This window comes from Kwoniella newhampshirensis, chromosome 3 (assembly GCF_039105145.1).
Source record: "Kwoniella newhampshirensis strain CBS 13917 chromosome 3, whole genome shotgun sequence".
NCBI lineage: Eukaryota > Fungi > Basidiomycota > Tremellomycetes > Tremellales > Cryptococcaceae > Kwoniella > Kwoniella newhampshirensis.
Genome location: NC_089957.1, coordinates 1,261,279 through 1,280,425, shown reverse-complemented (window position 1 = coordinate 1,280,425; position 19,147 = coordinate 1,261,279). Strand labels below are relative to the sequence as shown.

The 19,147-nt window shown below is 51.0% G+C and overlaps 8 protein-coding genes across 8 annotated transcripts; 5 read left to right on the top strand and 3 right to left on the bottom strand.

Moving 5' to 3' along the window:
• Positions 1-147: 147 nt before the first annotated feature.
• IAR55_001823 (uncharacterized protein) lies at positions 148-3,352 on the bottom strand (the record flags this gene model as incomplete). Its single annotated transcript, XM_066944946.1, has 4 exons — positions 148-1,257; positions 1,312-1,428; positions 1,480-2,259; positions 2,306-3,352. 4 exons carry the CDS (start codon positions 3,350-3,352, stop codon positions 148-150), a joined length of 3,054 nt encoding a protein of 1,017 aa, XP_066804869.1.
• Positions 3,353-4,713: 1,361 nt separating this feature from the next.
• Positions 4,714-6,264, top strand: IAR55_001822 (uncharacterized protein; the record flags this gene model as incomplete). Its single annotated transcript, XM_066944945.1, has 11 exons — positions 4,714-4,730; positions 4,871-4,976; positions 5,164-5,231; positions 5,286-5,342; positions 5,431-5,504; positions 5,597-5,672; positions 5,733-5,742; positions 5,815-5,832; positions 5,885-5,997; positions 6,068-6,123; positions 6,215-6,264. The coding sequence occupies 11 exons, from the start codon at positions 4,714-4,716 to the stop codon at positions 6,262-6,264; spliced, it is 645 nt and encodes a 214-aa protein (XP_066804868.1).
• A 630-nt stretch (positions 6,265-6,894) lies between these two features.
• IAR55_001821 (uncharacterized protein) lies at positions 6,895-9,228 on the top strand (the record flags this gene model as incomplete). Its single annotated transcript, XM_066944944.1, has 3 exons — positions 6,895-7,754; positions 7,866-7,920; positions 8,020-9,228. 3 exons carry the CDS (start codon positions 6,895-6,897, stop codon positions 9,226-9,228), a joined length of 2,124 nt encoding a protein of 707 aa, XP_066804867.1.
• Positions 9,229-9,579: 351 nt separating this feature from the next.
• Positions 9,580-11,703, top strand: IAR55_001820 (uncharacterized protein; the record flags this gene model as incomplete). Its single annotated transcript, XM_066944943.1, has 9 exons — positions 9,580-9,696; positions 9,927-10,010; positions 10,111-10,225; positions 10,319-10,389; positions 10,446-10,480; positions 10,568-10,863; positions 10,954-11,052; positions 11,138-11,371; positions 11,480-11,703. The coding sequence occupies 9 exons, from the start codon at positions 9,580-9,582 to the stop codon at positions 11,701-11,703; spliced, it is 1,275 nt and encodes a 424-aa protein (XP_066804866.1).
• A 134-nt stretch (positions 11,704-11,837) lies between these two features.
• On the bottom strand, positions 11,838-13,379 carry IAR55_001819 (lipoyl synthase, mitochondrial; the record flags this gene model as incomplete). The annotated part of the gene is made up of 6 exons (XM_066944942.1): positions 11,838-11,960; positions 12,015-12,193; positions 12,271-12,618; positions 12,681-12,837; positions 12,901-13,072; positions 13,159-13,379. 6 exons carry the CDS (start codon positions 13,377-13,379, stop codon positions 11,838-11,840), a joined length of 1,200 nt encoding a protein of 399 aa, XP_066804865.1.
• Positions 13,380-13,797: 418 nt separating this feature from the next.
• IAR55_001818 (uncharacterized protein) lies at positions 13,798-14,921 on the top strand (the record flags this gene model as incomplete). Its single annotated transcript, XM_066944941.1, has 5 exons — positions 13,798-14,369; positions 14,510-14,562; positions 14,624-14,723; positions 14,789-14,846; positions 14,904-14,921. The coding sequence occupies 5 exons, from the start codon at positions 13,798-13,800 to the stop codon at positions 14,919-14,921; spliced, it is 801 nt and encodes a 266-aa protein (XP_066804864.1).
• Positions 14,922-15,035: 114 nt separating this feature from the next.
• Positions 15,036-16,695, bottom strand: IAR55_001817 (ATP-dependent (S)-NAD(P)H-hydrate dehydratase; the record flags this gene model as incomplete). The annotated part of the gene is made up of 8 exons (XM_066944940.1): positions 15,036-15,237; positions 15,356-15,639; positions 15,747-15,839; positions 15,912-16,046; positions 16,193-16,283; positions 16,335-16,439; positions 16,520-16,550; positions 16,608-16,695. 8 exons carry the CDS (start codon positions 16,693-16,695, stop codon positions 15,036-15,038), a joined length of 1,029 nt encoding a protein of 342 aa, XP_066804863.1.
• Positions 16,696-17,136: 441 nt separating this feature from the next.
• Positions 17,137-19,076, top strand: IAR55_001816 (uncharacterized protein; the record flags this gene model as incomplete). The annotated part of the gene is made up of 4 exons (XM_066944939.1): positions 17,137-17,638; positions 17,720-18,711; positions 18,769-18,925; positions 18,973-19,076. The coding sequence occupies 4 exons, from the start codon at positions 17,137-17,139 to the stop codon at positions 19,074-19,076; spliced, it is 1,755 nt and encodes a 584-aa protein (XP_066804862.1).
• Between the last annotated feature and the right edge of the window lie 71 nt (positions 19,077-19,147).

Here is a 19,147-nt window from a genome sequence, read left to right as displayed (position 1 = left end):
GGGCATTCTGGGTCAATCATTCGTGTTCGGATACATTATCATATGCATCATGTCATGTCAAATACTGTAGGATCATACTGTATGCTCAATGATTTAAGAGTATTTTCGTGCTGGGTACTGTATCCATCTTTCTTCCGGGCTCTTTTGTCAGATCGGTCTCTGATCTTGACTCCAGATCTCTTCGAGCTCCGCTATCATCTCCTCTCTCTGCTTCTCCCCTTCTTCCCGTACCTGCGCAGCTCGTGCAGTCACACGCCCATCCATCACATCCTCCACTTCTGAGGCCGACGCTTCTCCTTCCGTTTCCGTTTCCGTCTCCGTTCCCCATCCTTCTTGTCCGTCTTCCACATCCTCAATTGGCAGTGCATCAGGGACTTGAGTCGTATCTACAAGTTTTGTATGTGGAGATATATCGTCGTCTTCCCCATTACTGCCGTTGATCGTGGTCGGGAAATGAACTTGATGCGATTGTTGACCCGTCACAGGGACTCGATTTCGTCTCTTCGGAGTATCTTCTCCACCAATGTCTATTTGTGATGATGACGACGATATGATCGGTTCGATCAGAGATGATCTCTTGATGTGATGTTGATAGTTTTTGGTATCCTGTCCGGCTCTCTCGCGCACCTTGTCCGCTTCCATAGTATGCAGATGCGCACTTCTCGCTATTCTCCTGGGAGGTCCGCCACCCCCCGGTCGAGGAGGGGGTAAAGATGCTCTAGGTCTAGGACTGTGAAGTATCGTAGTGATGTTCTGACCGTGATGAGGGGAAGAAGGCGAATAAGGGCGCTCGATGACTGTCGCCGAAACACTTCTAAAATTGGGAATCACTATCGATGGCTGTCTTCTCTGTCGGTGAGCATTCGGCGTTCCTGGTCGTCGACTGGCCGAGTTAACTTTTGACAGTGTTCGAACTCTGGTAGTAGGAGTCGGCGATGATGCCGAATCCCTTCTGTGTTTCTCGAGCTCATGGTGATCATGATCTGGGCTCTGTAGATGATCGTTGTACGGCTCAGGACTTTTGGGTCGATCCTGACCAATCACAGCGGGTGGCCGTCCCAGACCCATATCAATTCGTAGTCCCGTCAGAGGTCCAGATATACTCTTCCGCCCGTAGATACTTTTGCGACGTCGAGCTTCGGCAAGTAGCGGCTTCAAGACGGCGTCCATCGTACTGCTTCGTGTGACTACGCCGAGGACGATGATCACCAGCATAATGATTAGCTGAGCAATACCCCGTCGTCGTTCGTAACCAAGCTTCTCAAAGTATCAGCACAGTATTGAATGGTGTGTCGAACCGATAGGACTCACTTCGTCCGCAAGAACACGGAGCTGCGATTGTATCGCCCTTCGCTCATGGTCGTTGGCCACTCTTTGCTGCTCTAGCTGGGAGATCACCTTTCCAAGGCGATCTTCTTGTCGCATACGCTAAGAAAACAGGTCAGTCTGTCAACACGTACGCACGGCATCCTGACTCACCTCTTGCTCCCATCTTGCTCTATCTTCGCTCTCACGATCGGCTCTCCAATCATCCCACCCTCTCTCAACCCTCGTGAGCATCAGACGCATCACCTTGGCTTGTTCTTCGATGTATCGAGCTACGAGAGTGGAGTTCCCTTCCAAGGCATTCAGGCGGCGGATGATGAAAGCATAGATCGACTCAGACGAATCTGATCGAGGGGGAGGCGAGCGGGAGTAGGTAGAAGAAGGAGGGGGTGTCGTGGATTCTGGCGACGATTTGACGACTGGCGCTGATTGATTTGCAGTCGAGCTATAGATTGATGGCATTTGGTTAGATTGGATAGTCGCGTTCGACAGCTCAGACCCGTTGACAGAAGGAACTGGAGGAGTAGGCTCTGGTGTTGCTATAAGTGTCGTCTCTTCTATACTTGAAAGGATCGCCGTTTCGGTGAGTATTTCCGGGACGACTCTTCCAGCCTGCTCATGCAATAGCTTCTCTAGAGCGTCCAACTCTTTCTCTCGTTGATACTGCCTTTCTTTCTCTTCTTTCTCCTTTCTCTCCCGGTCCGATCTTTCCTTCGCCCGTCGTTCTTCTTGCTCTTTCTCCCTGTTCCCGTTTCGGTCTTTCTCCTTCGTTCCGGCGCTTGATCGTTTCTGTTCCCACTTGAATGCTTCCATCTGGTTCATGCCATAAACTTTGAGCTGCGAGACTGGACAATAATACTCTGTCCCGAAGTATGAGGGAAAATCGAGTCGAACGAATCGATGGAACGATGTCGGTTGCGAAAGCGTGAAGGTCTGACGATGTCAGTGATGAAAGACAACGATGTCTGCTCACCTGAACTCCTCGAATGTTTTTACCCACGAACGCTCCCACTTCTGTCCACTTATTGCTCCTCCCCTTGACCTCGACGTCCCCACCTTCGTCTTCCTCATCGTCTTCACCGCCCACGCTGACTCTGACTTCTCTCACCACACCGCTGAAAAACTCCCAAACAGCAACTTCCAGGGCTTCGATCCTGATCTCATCACAAAGTTCAACCACCACCCAATGTTCCTTTGCTTTGCAGGGCGTCAACATGTATCGGTCTCTCGATTTGTGGAGCAAGGACGAAGCATGTTGCGTCTGTGGCGAAGATGAGTGTATACGAGCCGAACAATCGGGCGAAGCATAATTGTATCGATTGTGAAGAGCTGGCGGTGGAGGAGACGAAGACGGTTGTTGTTGTTGCTGTTGTTGTGATGCACTTTGACTTGTTGAGGAGGATGACGAGGTATGGCTCTTACTCTTGGACGACGCAGCTAGCGACTGTGATGTGTACGGCACTTGCTGTTGAGGTGATTCACCTTGTTCCTTGTCGGAAGGTATCAGTGTCGTAGTCGATTGAACCTTCTCCGTCCCATTTGATGCTTTTGTTGTCGAAATGGTCTCCGACACACTATCCACCGTTTCTTCGTTCTCGTCCTCATCCTCATCTTCTTCTGCCAAATTTATCCTCTTCCATTCCTCAAAACTCACGAACGTATCGTCCGTCGGTGTTTTTGCCGCACCCGATAATTCAGATTCCACTGCAGGTGGAGAGGCATCATCAACCTGTGGTATCTGTGGTGACCCTAATTCTGTGGGTTCAGCGATTTCTGGTGGTCCTATTGGAGATACTGGACACTCTTCGTCGTCTCGTAGTTCTTCCCATTGATCGCGCAGTGAGAATCCGAGATCCCACAAGGTGATCCCGGTATCTAGGACGGTGGACGTGGAAGGTGGAGGTTGTGATGCGGATGAGGACGAGGGCGTGGTCGCTAGTGAGGTGGTCGTCGCGTTTGTTGTAGCAGAAGTCAGGGACAGCAAGAGAGACAACTGCACCAGAGGAAGAGGAATGCGAGCCCGCATCGTCGTCGTTGTGAGGACATGTCATAAAGAGGTAGTGTAAGATAGTAAGTAACAGATGTCGAATGTTGGTTCGGGGCGAATGCAGCCGGTGACAGCGAGCGAAGAGGATTTGATCCCGTTGATGAAACACACACTTCCAACGTTCACCTCAACCATTTTCTCCCTTCTCTTTCCCTTCTTTTCCTTCAAAAACAGACCCAAGCTCGTCAAGGTGCCCACCGTGTCATAGATCGAAGCACGACAAGGGCGTATACCTGAGCGCAAATCGACCTTTCTTCTCTCCCACAGACGCATCGAACTCCCTCGATCGTCAACGCGAATCGAAGCGATGGGTCCGCGCGGGCTAGGTACGATACGTATGATGGGAGAAGGGCTGGGAAGGTATGATCGTGTACTACTCCTTCGGAATCCTTCGATGGGCGAGGATGGACGGTGCATGATGATCCCTTCCTAGTACATTGCTTGCTTAGGGACTCTTGCTTATGTGATCGCCTTCATTACCTGGAAGGCGCATTGCGATACCGGCAAGAAGGTGTCCAATTAGCAGCTCTGTCGTCACTCGATCACCCAAGACGAGACATCGAGAGCTATCCGGCCACCAATCCGGCCACCAAGTTTCTCTTTGACAGTGGCAGTCAGCACGATTCAAGTCTAGTCCTGCTGTTCAATTGAAGTTCGGCGACATCATTCCTGTTTTCATCCGATCCAGGTGAAACACCGATGGGTGCGATTTCAGCTTGCAAAGCCTCCCACTCTAGTTCCAAGACACTCGTGCAGATAGACAATGTAGAGCGTCTATGACTTGCACAGCTGATTCGTACAGCTTTCATCGGGCGCACACGACCTTTGTATGCCCAGAGCGCCACCATCACCGAATGGCGTCGACGCTCGGACCGAATGTTCTTTCGGAGTGATTGAGGGTGTTCCAAATTCTTGTTCAGCAGTTCTGGACTTTCTTGAAACATACCCCAGAAAAGGAGAGGGAGTTTGTGGACTCGCATACTGTACTGTGGCTATTTTTGCGTATCGTATACCTCTTAAGCTCACTCCACCAGCCCCTCCAGATCGAGGAGACTGCGCTTCGTTGGGGAAATTGGGGGTTGGCTCATGCTAGAGAAGAGAGAGCGTCCAATTCTACAAAATTTAATCGATCAAAGCGTGAGATGAACGTTATGGGGGGTACTGATGGCTGTTCGCTCTAGCACTGAATGAAAGTAGTATGCGCTAGATTTGTTGAACAATTTTGCGAACGACAAAACACTGTGACAGAACGGCCTTTGCCTGAATATTTCTTCCATTTTGCAGGCCTCTCGACTTGCTGCTACGTCGCCGGCTGCAAATAGACCAAGCCAAATAAGAGGATGCAGGGCGGTCACAAGTGAGTGTCAGTCAAACATGGACGGTCAAAGTCAGCACCTGGTGTGTCCATTACCCTCCCTTCTGCGACGCCACCATATCGCTCGTGGCGTCCTTGTCTGTGTGTTAGAGTACAGGATGCGTTGACGATACTTTCCGTAGTCCTAGTCGCAGCGCTCGGAGCGGGAGACCTGTCCTTGGACAAAGACAAGGTGGCTCCTTGCCCGCGCTTCGACAGAACCCAGGATTGCTAGCATATCTACCGCAGGTGAGTAGTCTCTCTTTTTTGTATCGTGTTCATTGACACACCATGTTATCCGAGTGTAACGGCACTTCCTTCGGAGTGATCACACACATATGACCTGGCATGTGCGATGGGGCTTCGGGTCATGAATACCATCCACTGATCAGCACTGTCAGAAAGAGTGCGGCTGAATGATGTTTGATCTTCGTAGGACGTTCAGACGAGCCGGCGGGGTCGACCTGTCCAAGTGCAACTAAGGGACAACCTCCTCAACCCTGCGTGAGTACTAGAAATGCCCTGATCAAGTCGTGCTAACACCAAGATGGATTGAAGCCCGGCCGCCTTGCGCCCCGTTGGAAATCTGGACGAACACTGGGATATCTATTATCAGTGAGTGTGTCTACGGAGACTTACAAGTGAGGGTATCCTACAGTGCTCCATACGCACGGAGCCGCGTACACTCCTTGGCTTCTACCAGGCGCCTGCTGATACCACACGGTGCATACCTTTTACACTCCACACTCCACTCTCGGAGCTATTGGCACAGGAATAGTGAGTTAAGTTCGCTCTGCGGTATCCGTCTGCACAGTCACAGCTCGGACAAAATGATGTTGGTTGATACTGTATTATTGTTTCGACTAAAGCTTGGTGGTTCCCTCAAGCTGGAATGGCCGAAGGGACAATCTCGATGTTCTCGCCGTCTCGCGAGCCTGCAGAGAAGTAAGTGCTCGTCGAATCAGCTCCTTCGAGATATTTGCGCTGAACGGCGTGATCTCACAGCGATGTCCTGGTGAGCGATAGTCAGCACACGTATTAGGAGGATATCGAACAGCAGTTGATCCTTTGTGTGACGGGGTCACAGTTTTACGATTTTCATCTGGTGAGTAATCAGATAACAAAGCCGAACGAGATACTGAATGTTTCTGGATCAGCCAAACGGGACAGTTGTGAAGGATCGTACGTCATCTATTCTGACGATTCGAGGAAGCGACAACGACACGGACACTGACATGGCACCTGGTTCTTCTGCATATATAGTGATGTTGTGAGTCTGAGCACAGAAAGGGGAAAAAAAGATACCGCCGGCAGCCAATGTCTGACATTTCAAGCCACAGTCGATATGTAGGACAGATGGATTCTGCCGAAGCCTGGCTACTAGATTACGTGGGATGTGAGTCTGATCTTTCTGACTCACATGCGCTTCGTAGTGTTTACCTACGCGGTAGGTAGGTGCGGAGGAAGAAGTGGCTGACAGATTCTAGATAATTTAACATATGTGACTGTCGATATGCGCGTCATTGGAGGATTCTAACAAATTCGAGCTCGAGCTATTAGGCGGCACTCACAACACAGGATCTGGGCGGAATAGTGGATGCATGCATAGGATATGGTGATGAGGTAACAGAAACTTATTTCGCGCCCACAGTTTCAATTCTGCTGTCTGAGGTCCCAGGTGGCTTATTATGGCTTGTCTGGGGATATACTGTACGACGAATCGTACAATACCCAAAGAGCTCTTGCCCTGCATCCCGGATTGATCCTGGATGTCTTAGTCTTGGACATACCGTCTTAGCTCCGAAACAGTCTCTCCAGAACGTTTGGGTCCAGTAGATATCCTATCACCGGTACACTAACTCATACATCCAGTAGGGCACACCAGTACAATATGTACATGCCGCCATCGATCACTGGTCCGCTTCAAATGCATAAGACGACGGTGCCAGCGCCACACCCAAGCTTTTCATCCGCTCCTTAGTCACCTACCTACCATTCCTTCCTTTTCAGCTTCACACAATCATCTTTCCGCAAGTCGGATCAGATCGGTTTGGTACACAGGCAACCCAAGCATCGATCGTAACTTGAGTAGCTCGAGAGCCGTCTTCCGGCCCAAAAGGATACGTAAGAGATTTCGAGCTCAAAGCGAAAACCGCGAATCGCGATCATGTCTTCATTCACAAACTCCAAAAGTCGCTGGTTGACAACTATCCTGCTCGTTCCTCTGGTTGCGGCCGCGCCGTTACCTTCCGAAACTAATCCCTCGCCCTCCAACTCTCCTTCTCCTTCTACAACTTTTTCACCTTCAACCGCCCCATTTCTCGCCACGCCCAGTCTTACGACCACTGCATCTTCTTCATCCACCTCCACTTCCACCTCGGTCGACTTGCAAGCTGCCCTCACTGCCATGCCAACTGCCACACCCATCGACTCGGCCGACATAGCGGGGATCCAGTCAGTCTTACTCGTTCCGGACAGTATAACAGATACAGTGACACTTGGACCGATTGCCACGGCCTTGCCTACTGCCGCTGCCCGTGATGATACGGCAACAGGAACGAGTTCGTGGGCTGCCGCACCGATGTTCTCCAACATGGAGAGTTTCTCCGTATCAGCTTATGCGGCCGGAGCGTCCAACCTAGCAGTTTTATCAGGTTCACCAGAACCATCCTCTTCGTCATCATCAAACCCAAGCTTAAGCTCCACAGCTACCAGCATGCCGTACGGTAACGATACGGGAACGGTCGATGCAGCAAGTTTCAGTATGGCCACCGGGGGAGAAGTATGGGGCAGAACACATAACTCGTTACAGGTTTTCTACCCTAAGGGATCTATCAATCCCGGCAACTCACCACAGGGAGGGACAGAGTTCTATGCAAGACCGCTGGAGTCGATCACTCAAGCGACTAATGCAAGTTTGGAATATAGCGTTTATTTCCCCGCGGATTTCGATTTTGTGAAAGGGGGAAAATTGCCGGGCTTGTACGGTGGTCATAAAGGGTGTTCGGGTGGTAATGCAGCAGAGGAGTGAGTTCTCAGTCTGATCAAACTGCTTTTGCCATTGGATCTCGGCAGTTGTGGTCGATATGCCCTCCTTGCATGGTGCTAATATGTGGGGGATTTGATTGGATGTTGTAGCTGCTTCAGTACCAGGCTGATGTGGAGAACTGGCGGTTTGGGCGAGCTGTATTTGGTGAGTCTCGCCTGAACCGATGGATCCTCTCAGCGGTTCCTCCGTCACGTGGGACTGATCTTCCTCTCACTGTCTGACTCAATGATGATTGTGGATTAGTACGCACCAAAAGATAAACAAACACCCTCATTATGCCAGACCAAACCCAAATCCATCTGCGATGCCGCATACGGACTTTCGATCGGTCGAGGAGCCTGGAAGTTCGCCCTGGGAGACTGGACGACGATCCGCCAGGACGTATGGCTGAATACACCAGGTCAGAATGATGGTGGATTCAATATCTGGATCAATGGGCGATTGGTGCTCACGGCGAGTGATGTGCGATATAGGGAGAATGCCGAGACGTGTGTACAGGGAGAAGGATCGGATACGATCAACGCTTTGAGTGGGACTGGAACTGATGCGAATGGTACGATTTCTGCGAGTGTGGATGAGGATTGGCAAACCGCCAAAGGAAAGGCGGAAGAGGAATCGGAGATGGCCAAGAATGCAGAGGCAGGCACGTCGGTGTCGATGTCCACCTTCACTGCGACTGCCACATCGATCAATACCATTACAATGACGGTGACTTCGACTCTGCCCCATTCCATGTCCGCTTCTGCTATTTCAAGCACCTCCACTCAGACCAGCAATCCCTTGAAGAAGCGTCAGGACGAAGACGAAGAACCTCCCGCAGATGATCCTCCGGCCGAGGAAGAACCGGAACCACAACCCGAAGTCACGGCCGTCATCACCATACCCATCACCGAACCCATCACGGCTGTCCAAACGGTCACGTCACAGATCACCGTGCCCACCACCGCGTTCGTCACTGTCCCTTCGACCGTGGTCGTCACGCATACTCAGCCGACGACAGTGGTTCCGCCCATCACGACGGTGTATTTCACACAAACAGCTACTGCCACTGCCACCGCCACTGCCACACGTACGGAAACTTCTGTTCGGACAGCAACTGCTACAGCCACGCTGGTCGCTAAGCCGACCCGAGCGATAGTATACAAACCGATCATCGTCCATCCTCAACCCGTCATCGTCCATGTCCCTCGTCCTGCATCCACACTACTGCCAAACACTCAACCGATGATCATCAAAGCCCCTCAAGTGAAAATCATCACCCTCCCATCCCCACCCCCACCCCCATCCCAACCTCATCCGGTGACGACTCACAAGAGCAGTGTGGACGGATGTAATATCGGTTTCATGGGCTTGTTCTTCTCGACATTCTTTGGTGGTCACACGGACGATTGGGCATCGCCAAAAGATCAATATGCCTATTTCAGGGATTTCAAGATGTGGGTGAATAACTGATCGGTCCTCATCGTACATCAGTCGTGAGAGCATGCGATGGTGGGAAGAACCAAACGAGGAGGTAGTGCATATAGATTGACTTACCATTCTCGTCCTGCATATATCATTATAATGGGTACTCGTACTGTATCTTGATGCACACCTACACTTAAATGATCATTATAGTCAACAGCAGTCGGTTGCCACTGACTGGGGGGATTTGATTCCGTTACTTCGAGAGCGAGAGAATACTGCCACGACGCGAATCAGCAACAGAACGTCCACTTCACGACGACATCCCTTTCTAGACAGCTGACTATCTCATGTACACCCGATAGACCTACTTGACCTCTCCACGCACTCACTCAAGCGATGTACGAACCTCATCTCGTCGACCATGCGAGTCAACAACATAGCGGTGACGGTTCATCGCTCTTAGATGAGCTGGATAGGATCGCACCTATAAAGAGCTTTGATGCTTTCCCAAAGGTATGTGCGTGTTTTTGTGAGGGGTATAGCAGTTTCTGGGCTGGGCGCCATGAGGAGTAGTCATGGAGCGACGAGGACAGATGCAGAAGACCGGTAGACTGGATTAAGGCTGCAAGGATGAGAAGTGCTTGCCTCAGAAGCTATACCTGGCACAGCGGTCGGAAGGAATGGGACACAGTGCAGAGCTGTCCGAAGGGCCTGTATAGCTGACACTGTCATGCCGTTCACAGGTTCAGTCAACATATAATGTCAGGTCGAGAAGAGGCGGAGTATTGACCTCGATAGTAGGAGCTATCATCATCCTATTGGTCTTGGTGTGTGTCATCCCTTCCTACATGTGCTCTCGGGAGGATGGACGGAAGGAGATGACAAGCTGTGCAGGCTTGAGAAGTACAACAGCTGACTGCGGTGCAGAATGATTTGGGGGAGTTCTTGTACGGTGCCCCAGATTATGCTTTCCAAGTCGATCAGGAGCTGCAGAAGGACTTGCAGTTGAACGTGGATCTGACCGTTGCTATGCCCTGTCATTGTGAGTGAAAGCCATTCTCCTCGGTAACGTCTCCGAATTGTTGGGATATCTGCTTGAGCAGAAAGTAGGCTGATGAGCTCTTCCTGCTCTTAGTCTTGTCCATCGACTTGAGAGATGCCGTAGGGGACCGACTGCATCTAAGCAACAGTTTCATCAAAGATGGGGTGAGCGAATCTAATGTCCTTTCTGCGGTCTGTCTTTCTGACTCATCGTATCGTAGACCCATTTCAACCTCGGCAAAGCGATTGCGATGAAGTGAGCGTGTTCCACCTATCAGCCGACTCTGGCCGTGGGATCACCTCGCGATTCGCAAGCTGATGACTTTTGGGTTCCCGCTTTCAGAAACGCCATGCCTACATCCCCCTCCGCCTCCGAAATAATCACATCAGCACGACGTAGAACACCCAACCAGAAACGTTCTTTCTCCGGTATCAGACGTCTCTTCACTCGTAATCCGCATTCCAAGAAAACACAACAGCAGAAAGTCGGAGCCGCTTACCGACCGACATACGATAAAGTACCTGATGGACCGGCATGTAGGATATATGGGAGTGTGGACGTCAAGAAGGTCACGGCGAACTTGCATGTGACGACGCTTGGACATGGATACATGAGTTTTGAACACACAGATCATCATCGTGAGTCGCATTCGGTCTGACAAGCTCAGCCGAAGGGATGCAAGCCTGTCCCGTAAAGTGCTCGCGAGCTGACTATACCACTGATCGTAGTGATGAACCTTTCCCATGTGGTGCATGAATTCTCTTTTGGTCCATTCTTTCCCGCTATCTCTCAACCACTGGACAAGAGCTACGAAATTGCCCAGCAGCGTGAGTGTGGTGGCTCTCATACTCGACTCTCGTTCAGATATGTAGTACTGACATCAGCCCCCTCCGATCTTCTCCTTCAAATCAGCATTCACAATCTTCCAATACTTCCTCCGTGTGGTCCCCACGACATATATCGATTCTGCTCGTCGGCGTCTCGTCACTTCCCAATATGCTGTGACGGACTACACTAGGTCGTTCGAACATGGCAAGGGTGTTCCGGGGATCTTCTTCAAGTTTGACCTGGAAGCGATGTCCCTGACGATAAGAGAGAGGACGACAACCTTGTACCAGTTCTTAATAAGGCTTGTGGGAGTCATAGGTGAGTTCATCGACTTTGGCGCTGGTTCAGGGTGTGTCGTAGTTGCGAGTGAAAGGGCGATGCGATATGTGTGTCGGATCACCATGCTGATCTGACTCTGTTAACCAGGCGGTGTATGGACAGTCGCTTCCTTCGGATTGAGAGTCTTCAATCGTGCTCAGAAAGAAGTGACAAAAGCTGTCGGGATGGAGAAACCTTATATACCTTCATCTATAACATCCAATCCTTCGCCGGGCCCGGCGGGTAGAGAACCGACGAGTTATTTTGGTAGAGATTCACCGAGACTTCAAAGAGCTGCGAGCTGGTTATCTGGGGATTTCAAAGCGAGATGACGAAAAAGCAATCGATCGCATGCAATGCATTTACATACGTGGGCCTGGTATCACGATCGATGGAGGAGAGATAAGATACTGTGTACAAAATGTCTATTCACCTATAAGCAAGAATGGCCGTCATAATGTCCTAGTTATGCCTTGACCTCAGCTTGGGAAACAGTAGCTTCGCCCTGGGTCGCAACGAATCTCGCCGCTCTTTGCGCCGCTTCCGCTCTTCGCTTCTTGAGCACATTCTCAATGAAGAATTCTCCGGCCTGCATCAAGTATCAGCATACTGATCAGGTATGAACAGAGAGCTTGGAACTCACCTTGTAACTTGACCTGACCAGAGGTCCACTGGCGACATATAAGAAGCCCATACCCTCTGCCACCTCCTTCCACTTTGCAAACTCCTCAGGCTGAACATATCGATCAACCTTCATGTGCTTCTTTGTAGGTCGCATATATTGACCGAAAGTGACAACGTCAACATCCGATTGTCTCAACCCTGTTCATGAACCGACTGCTATCAGCATCTTAATCTCGACTCGGACCGACCAGTATATCAGAAGGACTGTGACTCACGCCTCAAAGTCTCATGAATCTCCTCTTCCATCTCTCCCACACCTAACATGATACTCGTCTTCGTTAACAATTCCTTCCCAGCCTCTTTCGCCGCCTTCTTGGCCTCCTCCAATACCCTCAGACTCTGATTGAATCCCGCTCTCCTATCTCTTACAAACGGTGTACACCTCTCGACGGTCTCGACGTTGTGCGCGAAGACGTCGAGACCAGAGGTGGCCACTTGACGAATCGTCGACACATCTTTGTTGGCGAAATCGGGCGTGAGAGCTTCGACCAAAATTGAAGGTGCCTTCTGTTTGATTTTCGAGATTGTTGATGCGATATGTGCTGCTCCTCCGTCGACGAGATCTGAATGGTAAGAAACGGAATCAGCATATGGCTCAAAGATCTCGCATTCGGATTGAACTCACCATCACGGTCTACACTGGTCAAAACGATATAACCCAGACCCCAACGACTGATCGCCTCTGCTGTGTTCTCAGGCTCGTGTATGTCCAAAGGTGAAGGAGCTCGCGATGTCTTGACCGAGCAAAATCGACATCCTCGGGTACATGTATCTCCCATAAGCTGATTTTTGGGATTCAAGTCAGCGACAATTCTGACTGCCGCGTACTACCACAGATTGCTTACCATGATGGTTGCTGTAGCAGCGCCTTTACCACCTCCCCAGCAATCACCGATATTCGGACATTTGGCCTCTTCACACACTGTATGCAGGCCGAGACCTCGGAGATCTTTCTTTATCGCGCTGTATGATGCGCCTGTCGGAATGGGATGTTTCAGGAATGATGGTAATCGTGGTCTTTGGAAGCACACATCATGCTCAGCACTTTTCGACTCCAAGAAAAGTCGAAGACGGGAAGAAGTGCGTGTCGCAACTTGACTTACTGCTTGGTATTGCCCAGCACTACTCTCTCACTAGCTGAAGGAATCTCTTCTCCAGACACAAAATCGTCAAAAGTCAATCCATCGTCCAATTTCTCGAATCGTCTCTTGGGCGGTGCAGGGACAGGGGTAGAAGGTGATGATGTCGCGGTGGCGAACTGTCTCACGGCAGGGAGAACGAGACGACGCGACGAAGAGCTAGCATGGGCGATGGAGACGAGCATGGTGTCGGCAGAGAGGTGAAGGAGGATGAGGCAAGATGATGAGGGGAAACGAGGTGAACGATAGATGATGTATGATGGGGATGAGTCAGAGAAGTGTCAAAAGAAGGGGAGTAGTAGATGACGGATCGGATGATATATCCAGACGAATTGATTGATTGGAAAAACAAATGAGATGCCAAAACAGCATTCTCTCATCTTGGAAATCAGAAAAAGCGATCGGATACGGCACAGAACTCCGCTCCCGTGTCGTATCTATCTTTATCCCATCCACCCATTCAATTCACATACCTGTCGTGCGCCTGGCAGGAAGTCAATGTTGGGGCCGCTTTGTAGCATCTATGGAACACAGTTACCAGGCTAGTTAGTCCGTGACACAGAACAGCTTCCCCCGCCCCGACCCACCTTCCGCCGTCAGACAATGCCTCGCTCGCCCTCACCTCGACGCGACCGAGATCGTGCAAGGTCTCGATCGCCACCCCGACATCGAACGAAACAACCTCGAGAACTATCATTCTACAAGAAATCATCCTCGTCATCCCTCGGTTCCTTCTCCCAACGACGGGATCCGCTCGACGACGAAAATAACTCGACGGCTCGAGAGAGGGCCGAGAGGAGAGAGCGGGGGGAAGTACCCGCTCGATTTGGTGGGACGAGAGAACAAGGCGTGAGGAACACGATGGGGACAGTCGGTGGCGGAAGCGGGGCTGGGAGTGTGGGCAGTTTGAAGAGAGGCGGAGATCCCTTGGATAGGATGGGAGTGAGAGGTGAAGCCCGCGATAGAGATGAAGGCTACGGTCGTGGTGGAGATAGACGAGATAGGGATGGGGACGATCGTCGAAGAGGAGAAGACAGGAGAGATAGGGATAGAGATCACAGAAGAGATAGGGAGAGGGATGAACCTAGACGAGAGAAGGAGACACACGCACAGTCGCCTCCTGGACCATCAGCGGAGAGGAGACCACCCGCCGCACCGGTAGCAGCACCTGCGGTGTAAGTGCACTGATCACATACATGCCACCTGATGGGTTTCCTACTTTCATAATCCAAGCCTTGCCCGACCGCGGTCTCACCCCACCTCTTTCTTTGTCTGTCTGCTGTCCCCGTATGAGCACTGACATGGACTCTCCTAGCGGCTCGTTGCGTCTTATCGAAGTCATCGCAAACGATCGAATGGGTCGGAAAGGTGAGCGAGAGAATCCCTCTTCCTTTCGGGCATCTCGTGCTGATTACTTCGGATTGTTCAGTTCGAATCAAATGTCTACCGACCGATACCGTTGGGGATTTGAAACGACTCATAGCTGCTCAAACCGGTACTTCAGCACAGAAGATACAATTGAAGAAGTGGTATGTAGCGTCGCCTCATATTCAGACTGGACCGGACGGCATTTTGATTAATGTTTCTTGGACAGGTACACAAACTTCAAAGATCATATCGCTCTGCAAGATTACGAAATCAACGACGGGATGGTGAGTCTTTCTGCCGCTCAACGCTTGTCTCAACATGAGCTGATCATCTACCTGTAGAGTCTGGAGATGTATTAAGCACAGAACGACACTTGTAGCTACATGCATGATATCTCGCCTATTGAGAGTCTACCTGTCCGGCCGCAGAGGCCTCTAGTCTGATCATAATCTGCTTTTCTCCGTCGCCTCGAGTCATTTGACATCTGGTTTCCCAAACACCTCGGTGTAAACGTCTCCAACGATATCTACGAGATCACCAGTGACCATACTTCTGCCTTTCTTCTCGAAGCCTCTCTTGGAAGCAGTCCGGTTGAACGTTGATGCGCCATATGCCGCGAGTAGAGGGATGTTTTCTGCAATAGCTTTGTCTTTTGGAGGTGGGTGGCCAACGTGCCTTTGCAATCGCCAAGTCAGCTTCCATCCTTCACGTTGTGACTTCAAAACCTTGTTCTCATCCTTGCTTTGCCATAGAAATGGAAAAGAAGGTCGACTGAAATGCGGACTACACTCACTCGTAGCTCCCTCTGACCCATTCACTTCCCCAAGCCATCAACACACCCGTGCTCCCACTCAGGATATCACCCTGACCTCCTACTCTCTTCAGTCCGCCTTCCACCGAGCCTTCCAGGATATCCTTCTTGCCAGCGTCTGCCTGTCCACCTGCAAGAAGAGCCGGAGGGATCTCGATTCCGTTGGAGATTATGTCTGATCCGCCTTTTTGGACGACGGTGGCATTACCTAGAGCTACGGCTAGTTTGGGACAGAGTGTTTCGGGTGCTGCTTTAGCGTCGATTTTCTAGTTTGAGAACAGACACACGTCTTGCGAATGAGCTTGATACGAATGACATCTTGTCTCAAACAGAGGACTGGTCAGAGGACGGTTTTCGAAGATTCCTAACTCACCATAGTCTCACATAAACGCTTGAACTCCATGACATTAGGCGTTAGGATGACTCTCGGAACACCAGACCAGTTCATGACGACATGAGGCTCGTTCTGACGACGAGGCCCAGTATGTCAGCATCAAAACGACCGGTGTTGCTTCTCCGCGAGAACGGAGATACACACTTGAACGAGCCACAGTCCGTCCGCATCAACGACGACACCCATTTGCTCCATGTCTTTCGCCAATTCGAAAGCGACCTTGGCACAGCTTTGCATGTGCTCTGATCGACCAAGACCGGGTCCGATAACGAGAACGTGCTGTGAGGCGCAGTAAACGACATCAGCTTCCGAGTCCAAATAGCCAAAATCCACGTCGAAGCATTCTTTCTGGATGTGAAGCATTCTTTCTTCATGAGGCGTAGCATGTATGGCCCGATAATAGTTCTGGAAGGAAAACGACATACCAGTCTGGCCATGATGGACTTCAAGTCTGTCCTGATGTCGTCCATACTTCTTCCCTCGGCAAGAATAGCATGAACGATAAGGTCGGGAGAGCTTGGTACCGTGGTCAGCTTTGTCCAATGGTCACCTCAAGATCGAGCATACTACGTCTTGATGACAGCTCCGGCTGCCGGCTCGCAGATCACATGAGCAAGATCAGCGCCGAATCGCATCGCTCCCATCGCGGAGAAGTACGGAGCGCCAGAGTAACTGTTGTTCGGACATCAGCTGTCTCATTTCAATCTCATCATTGGGATACGAAGAGGCATGCGAAAAGAAGTATGACTCACTCTCCGGACCCTCCAAGGACACCGATACGTCCTGAGATGTCATTAGCTTTTGGACGTGGTAGTAAAGTGTGGGAAGTTGTCCACTCACCAGCTTGACCTTTGTGAAGTTTGCCTGAAAGGGGAGGGATCATCGTCTTGATGAGTGACATGAGATGAGCATGTTGTTTCAACGCCATATCGGAGGATGAGGATGACATGACGGTTCGGCTGAGTATATAAGGTGACTTGAATGTGGCCGTTTGTGATATCCTCGAGATCATGTAGTGCGGTGGGTGTGGAAGTGAAGAAGAATGCGTGATATCCACTCGAGAGGCAGTCTCTTGGTTTGATTAGTTCTTTTGTATGACGTCGGTCAACTACGATGTTCGGGGCTCCAAGCGTCCTTGGCTCATTACAAATACGATTGTAACTAACTTTGTAATTCGTATATTCCCGCTGCCGATGGGTCGATTAGGAACGCGTCACTTACGTTTGGACCTCCACTCGGCCGAATCAACCATCGCGACTGGGAATGTTGATTTCAGCATGCAGCTCACGATCAAAGCGTACATCGGATCAGTCAAGCAATCCTGTACTGTCGTCGGCCTTCGAGACATTGACGACGCCTTCCGGGCAACATGACCATCACCAGGTCTCAAGAATGTCCCGTCGAGCCTGTGAAGGCGTCCAGCTCGACTCGGAGGGTAGCTTATATCTGGTCGAAAGAATTGCAAGATGTGGCGGACGATCTGCCTTCGAATGTAGGGAGGTCGAGCATGGTACATGGGTTGGTGGAGAGTTTAGGACTTCTGAATCATACGCATGAGGAAGATCAGGAGGAAGACACCGCTCACGAGATTGACGCGAACCGCGCCGAGGATGGTCATGCAAGCCAGGCGGACGAGGTGGACGATTCCGCCCATGTGGACATTGCTCCGGCCGGAAGGTCGAGCACAGAGCAAGAGAAAGGCACCGGCAGCACTTCGACGAACGCCTCATCCTCTGCTGTCGATGTTAGTCAGCCTGTGACTAATACCAAGGACGACATAGTCAAGCTACGATCAGCACGAGTAAGAGCTCCCGACTTGAGTTTGGGCACGAAAGCGTGTCTGCTGCGATATCACGACAAAGCGTATGTGGGTGTGTTGACTTGTATTCTGCTGTTGAACATCGTCGCCACTGTGGCACAGCTCGCTGAGCTGACGAGTCATTGTCGATCAGAACGTCTTTTGAAATCGCAACCGGACGATGATCACGCACCTGACGATCCTACGCAACCCCCTTCTCCTCCTGCCTCATCTTCATCCTCGTCCTCTTCGCCCGAAGCGTATCCCAGACCAAGGAAGATGGCTCGGACAGACCGATACAATCTCTCGCACGACAACCCTGTCTTCTCGACCTTACCGGGATACATCTCCCTCATTGCGTCTGCCACTTCCACGGCGTGTCGCCTGCTCGCGCAGGATCGAGCGGATTGGACGATAGTGTGGGATGGAGGGAGACATCACGCGAAACGAGCTGAAGCGGGCGGTTTCTGTTATGTCAATGATCTGGTCCTGGGTATTCTGCTCCTCACAAGAGAAGGGAGAATCACGCTACATCCGTCTGCGCCCTCGACAAATCATGTCGACGGCGAAAGGAAAAACTCGGCACAGAACCGCGCTGGGAAGACCAAAACGAGACCGCCTCGAATCATGTATCTAGATTTGGACCTTCATTACTCTGACGGTGTCTCACTCGCCTTCCACTCACCTACCAAATATCCTTACCCTCTTCCTACTTCTCATTCACCCAAACCACCCAACGTTCTCACTCTTTCCGTCCATCACTCATCGCCGATCTTCTTCCCTCCACCAACTCCACCGTCCTTGCTTCCCTCCTCCACTACTTCTTCGCCATTTTCACTGTCAATCCCACTTAAAGCCTATCCTTCCAACTCGACCTATCGAACAGTGTTTGAAGATTGTATCGAACCCGTGGCAAAGGCTTGGAACCCCGATTACGTCGTACTGCAACTTGGAACCGACGGTCTACCAGGTGACAGAGTGGGTCAATATGGGAATTGGGGAGTGGAAGGGCCAGGAGGTATGAAATGGGTTGTGGAGAGAATCAAGAGCTGGAAGGAGCTCCGTGTAAAGGTCTGTGTGACCGGTGGAGGAGGCTATAAGCATGAGAATGCAGCGAGGGCTTGGGCGAGTGTGACAAGTGTATTGGTGAGCTGACCAATTCTGTGCCCCGACAATCATGACTTTTGCTCATGGATTCACCAGCTGGATCGGAAAACGGACGCTGAAACACCTATACCACACCACGAACGTTTCGAAGAGTATGCTCCGTCTTTCACCATGGAAGTCCCAGAGGGTACGTTCGAGTCACCTGCTCGTATTGTCTTTTCGTCGCAGTGTACTGCCCCAGGACACAGCTTCGGTCAGTACGGCTAACGGTCAATGTGATTCTGTTCTCACGTTGCTCAGGTCACATGCGAGATGAGAACACGCAGCAAGATCTGGATAAAGCGATAGAAGTATACACCGTCATTGCGGATAGAATCAGAGAGATCGTACGAGGACAACCCTGAGCCGGATTCAAGTATTTTGTTCTTCCCCTGCGCATAGTTAGCCATCATACTAATGAGGACTGTATCGATGT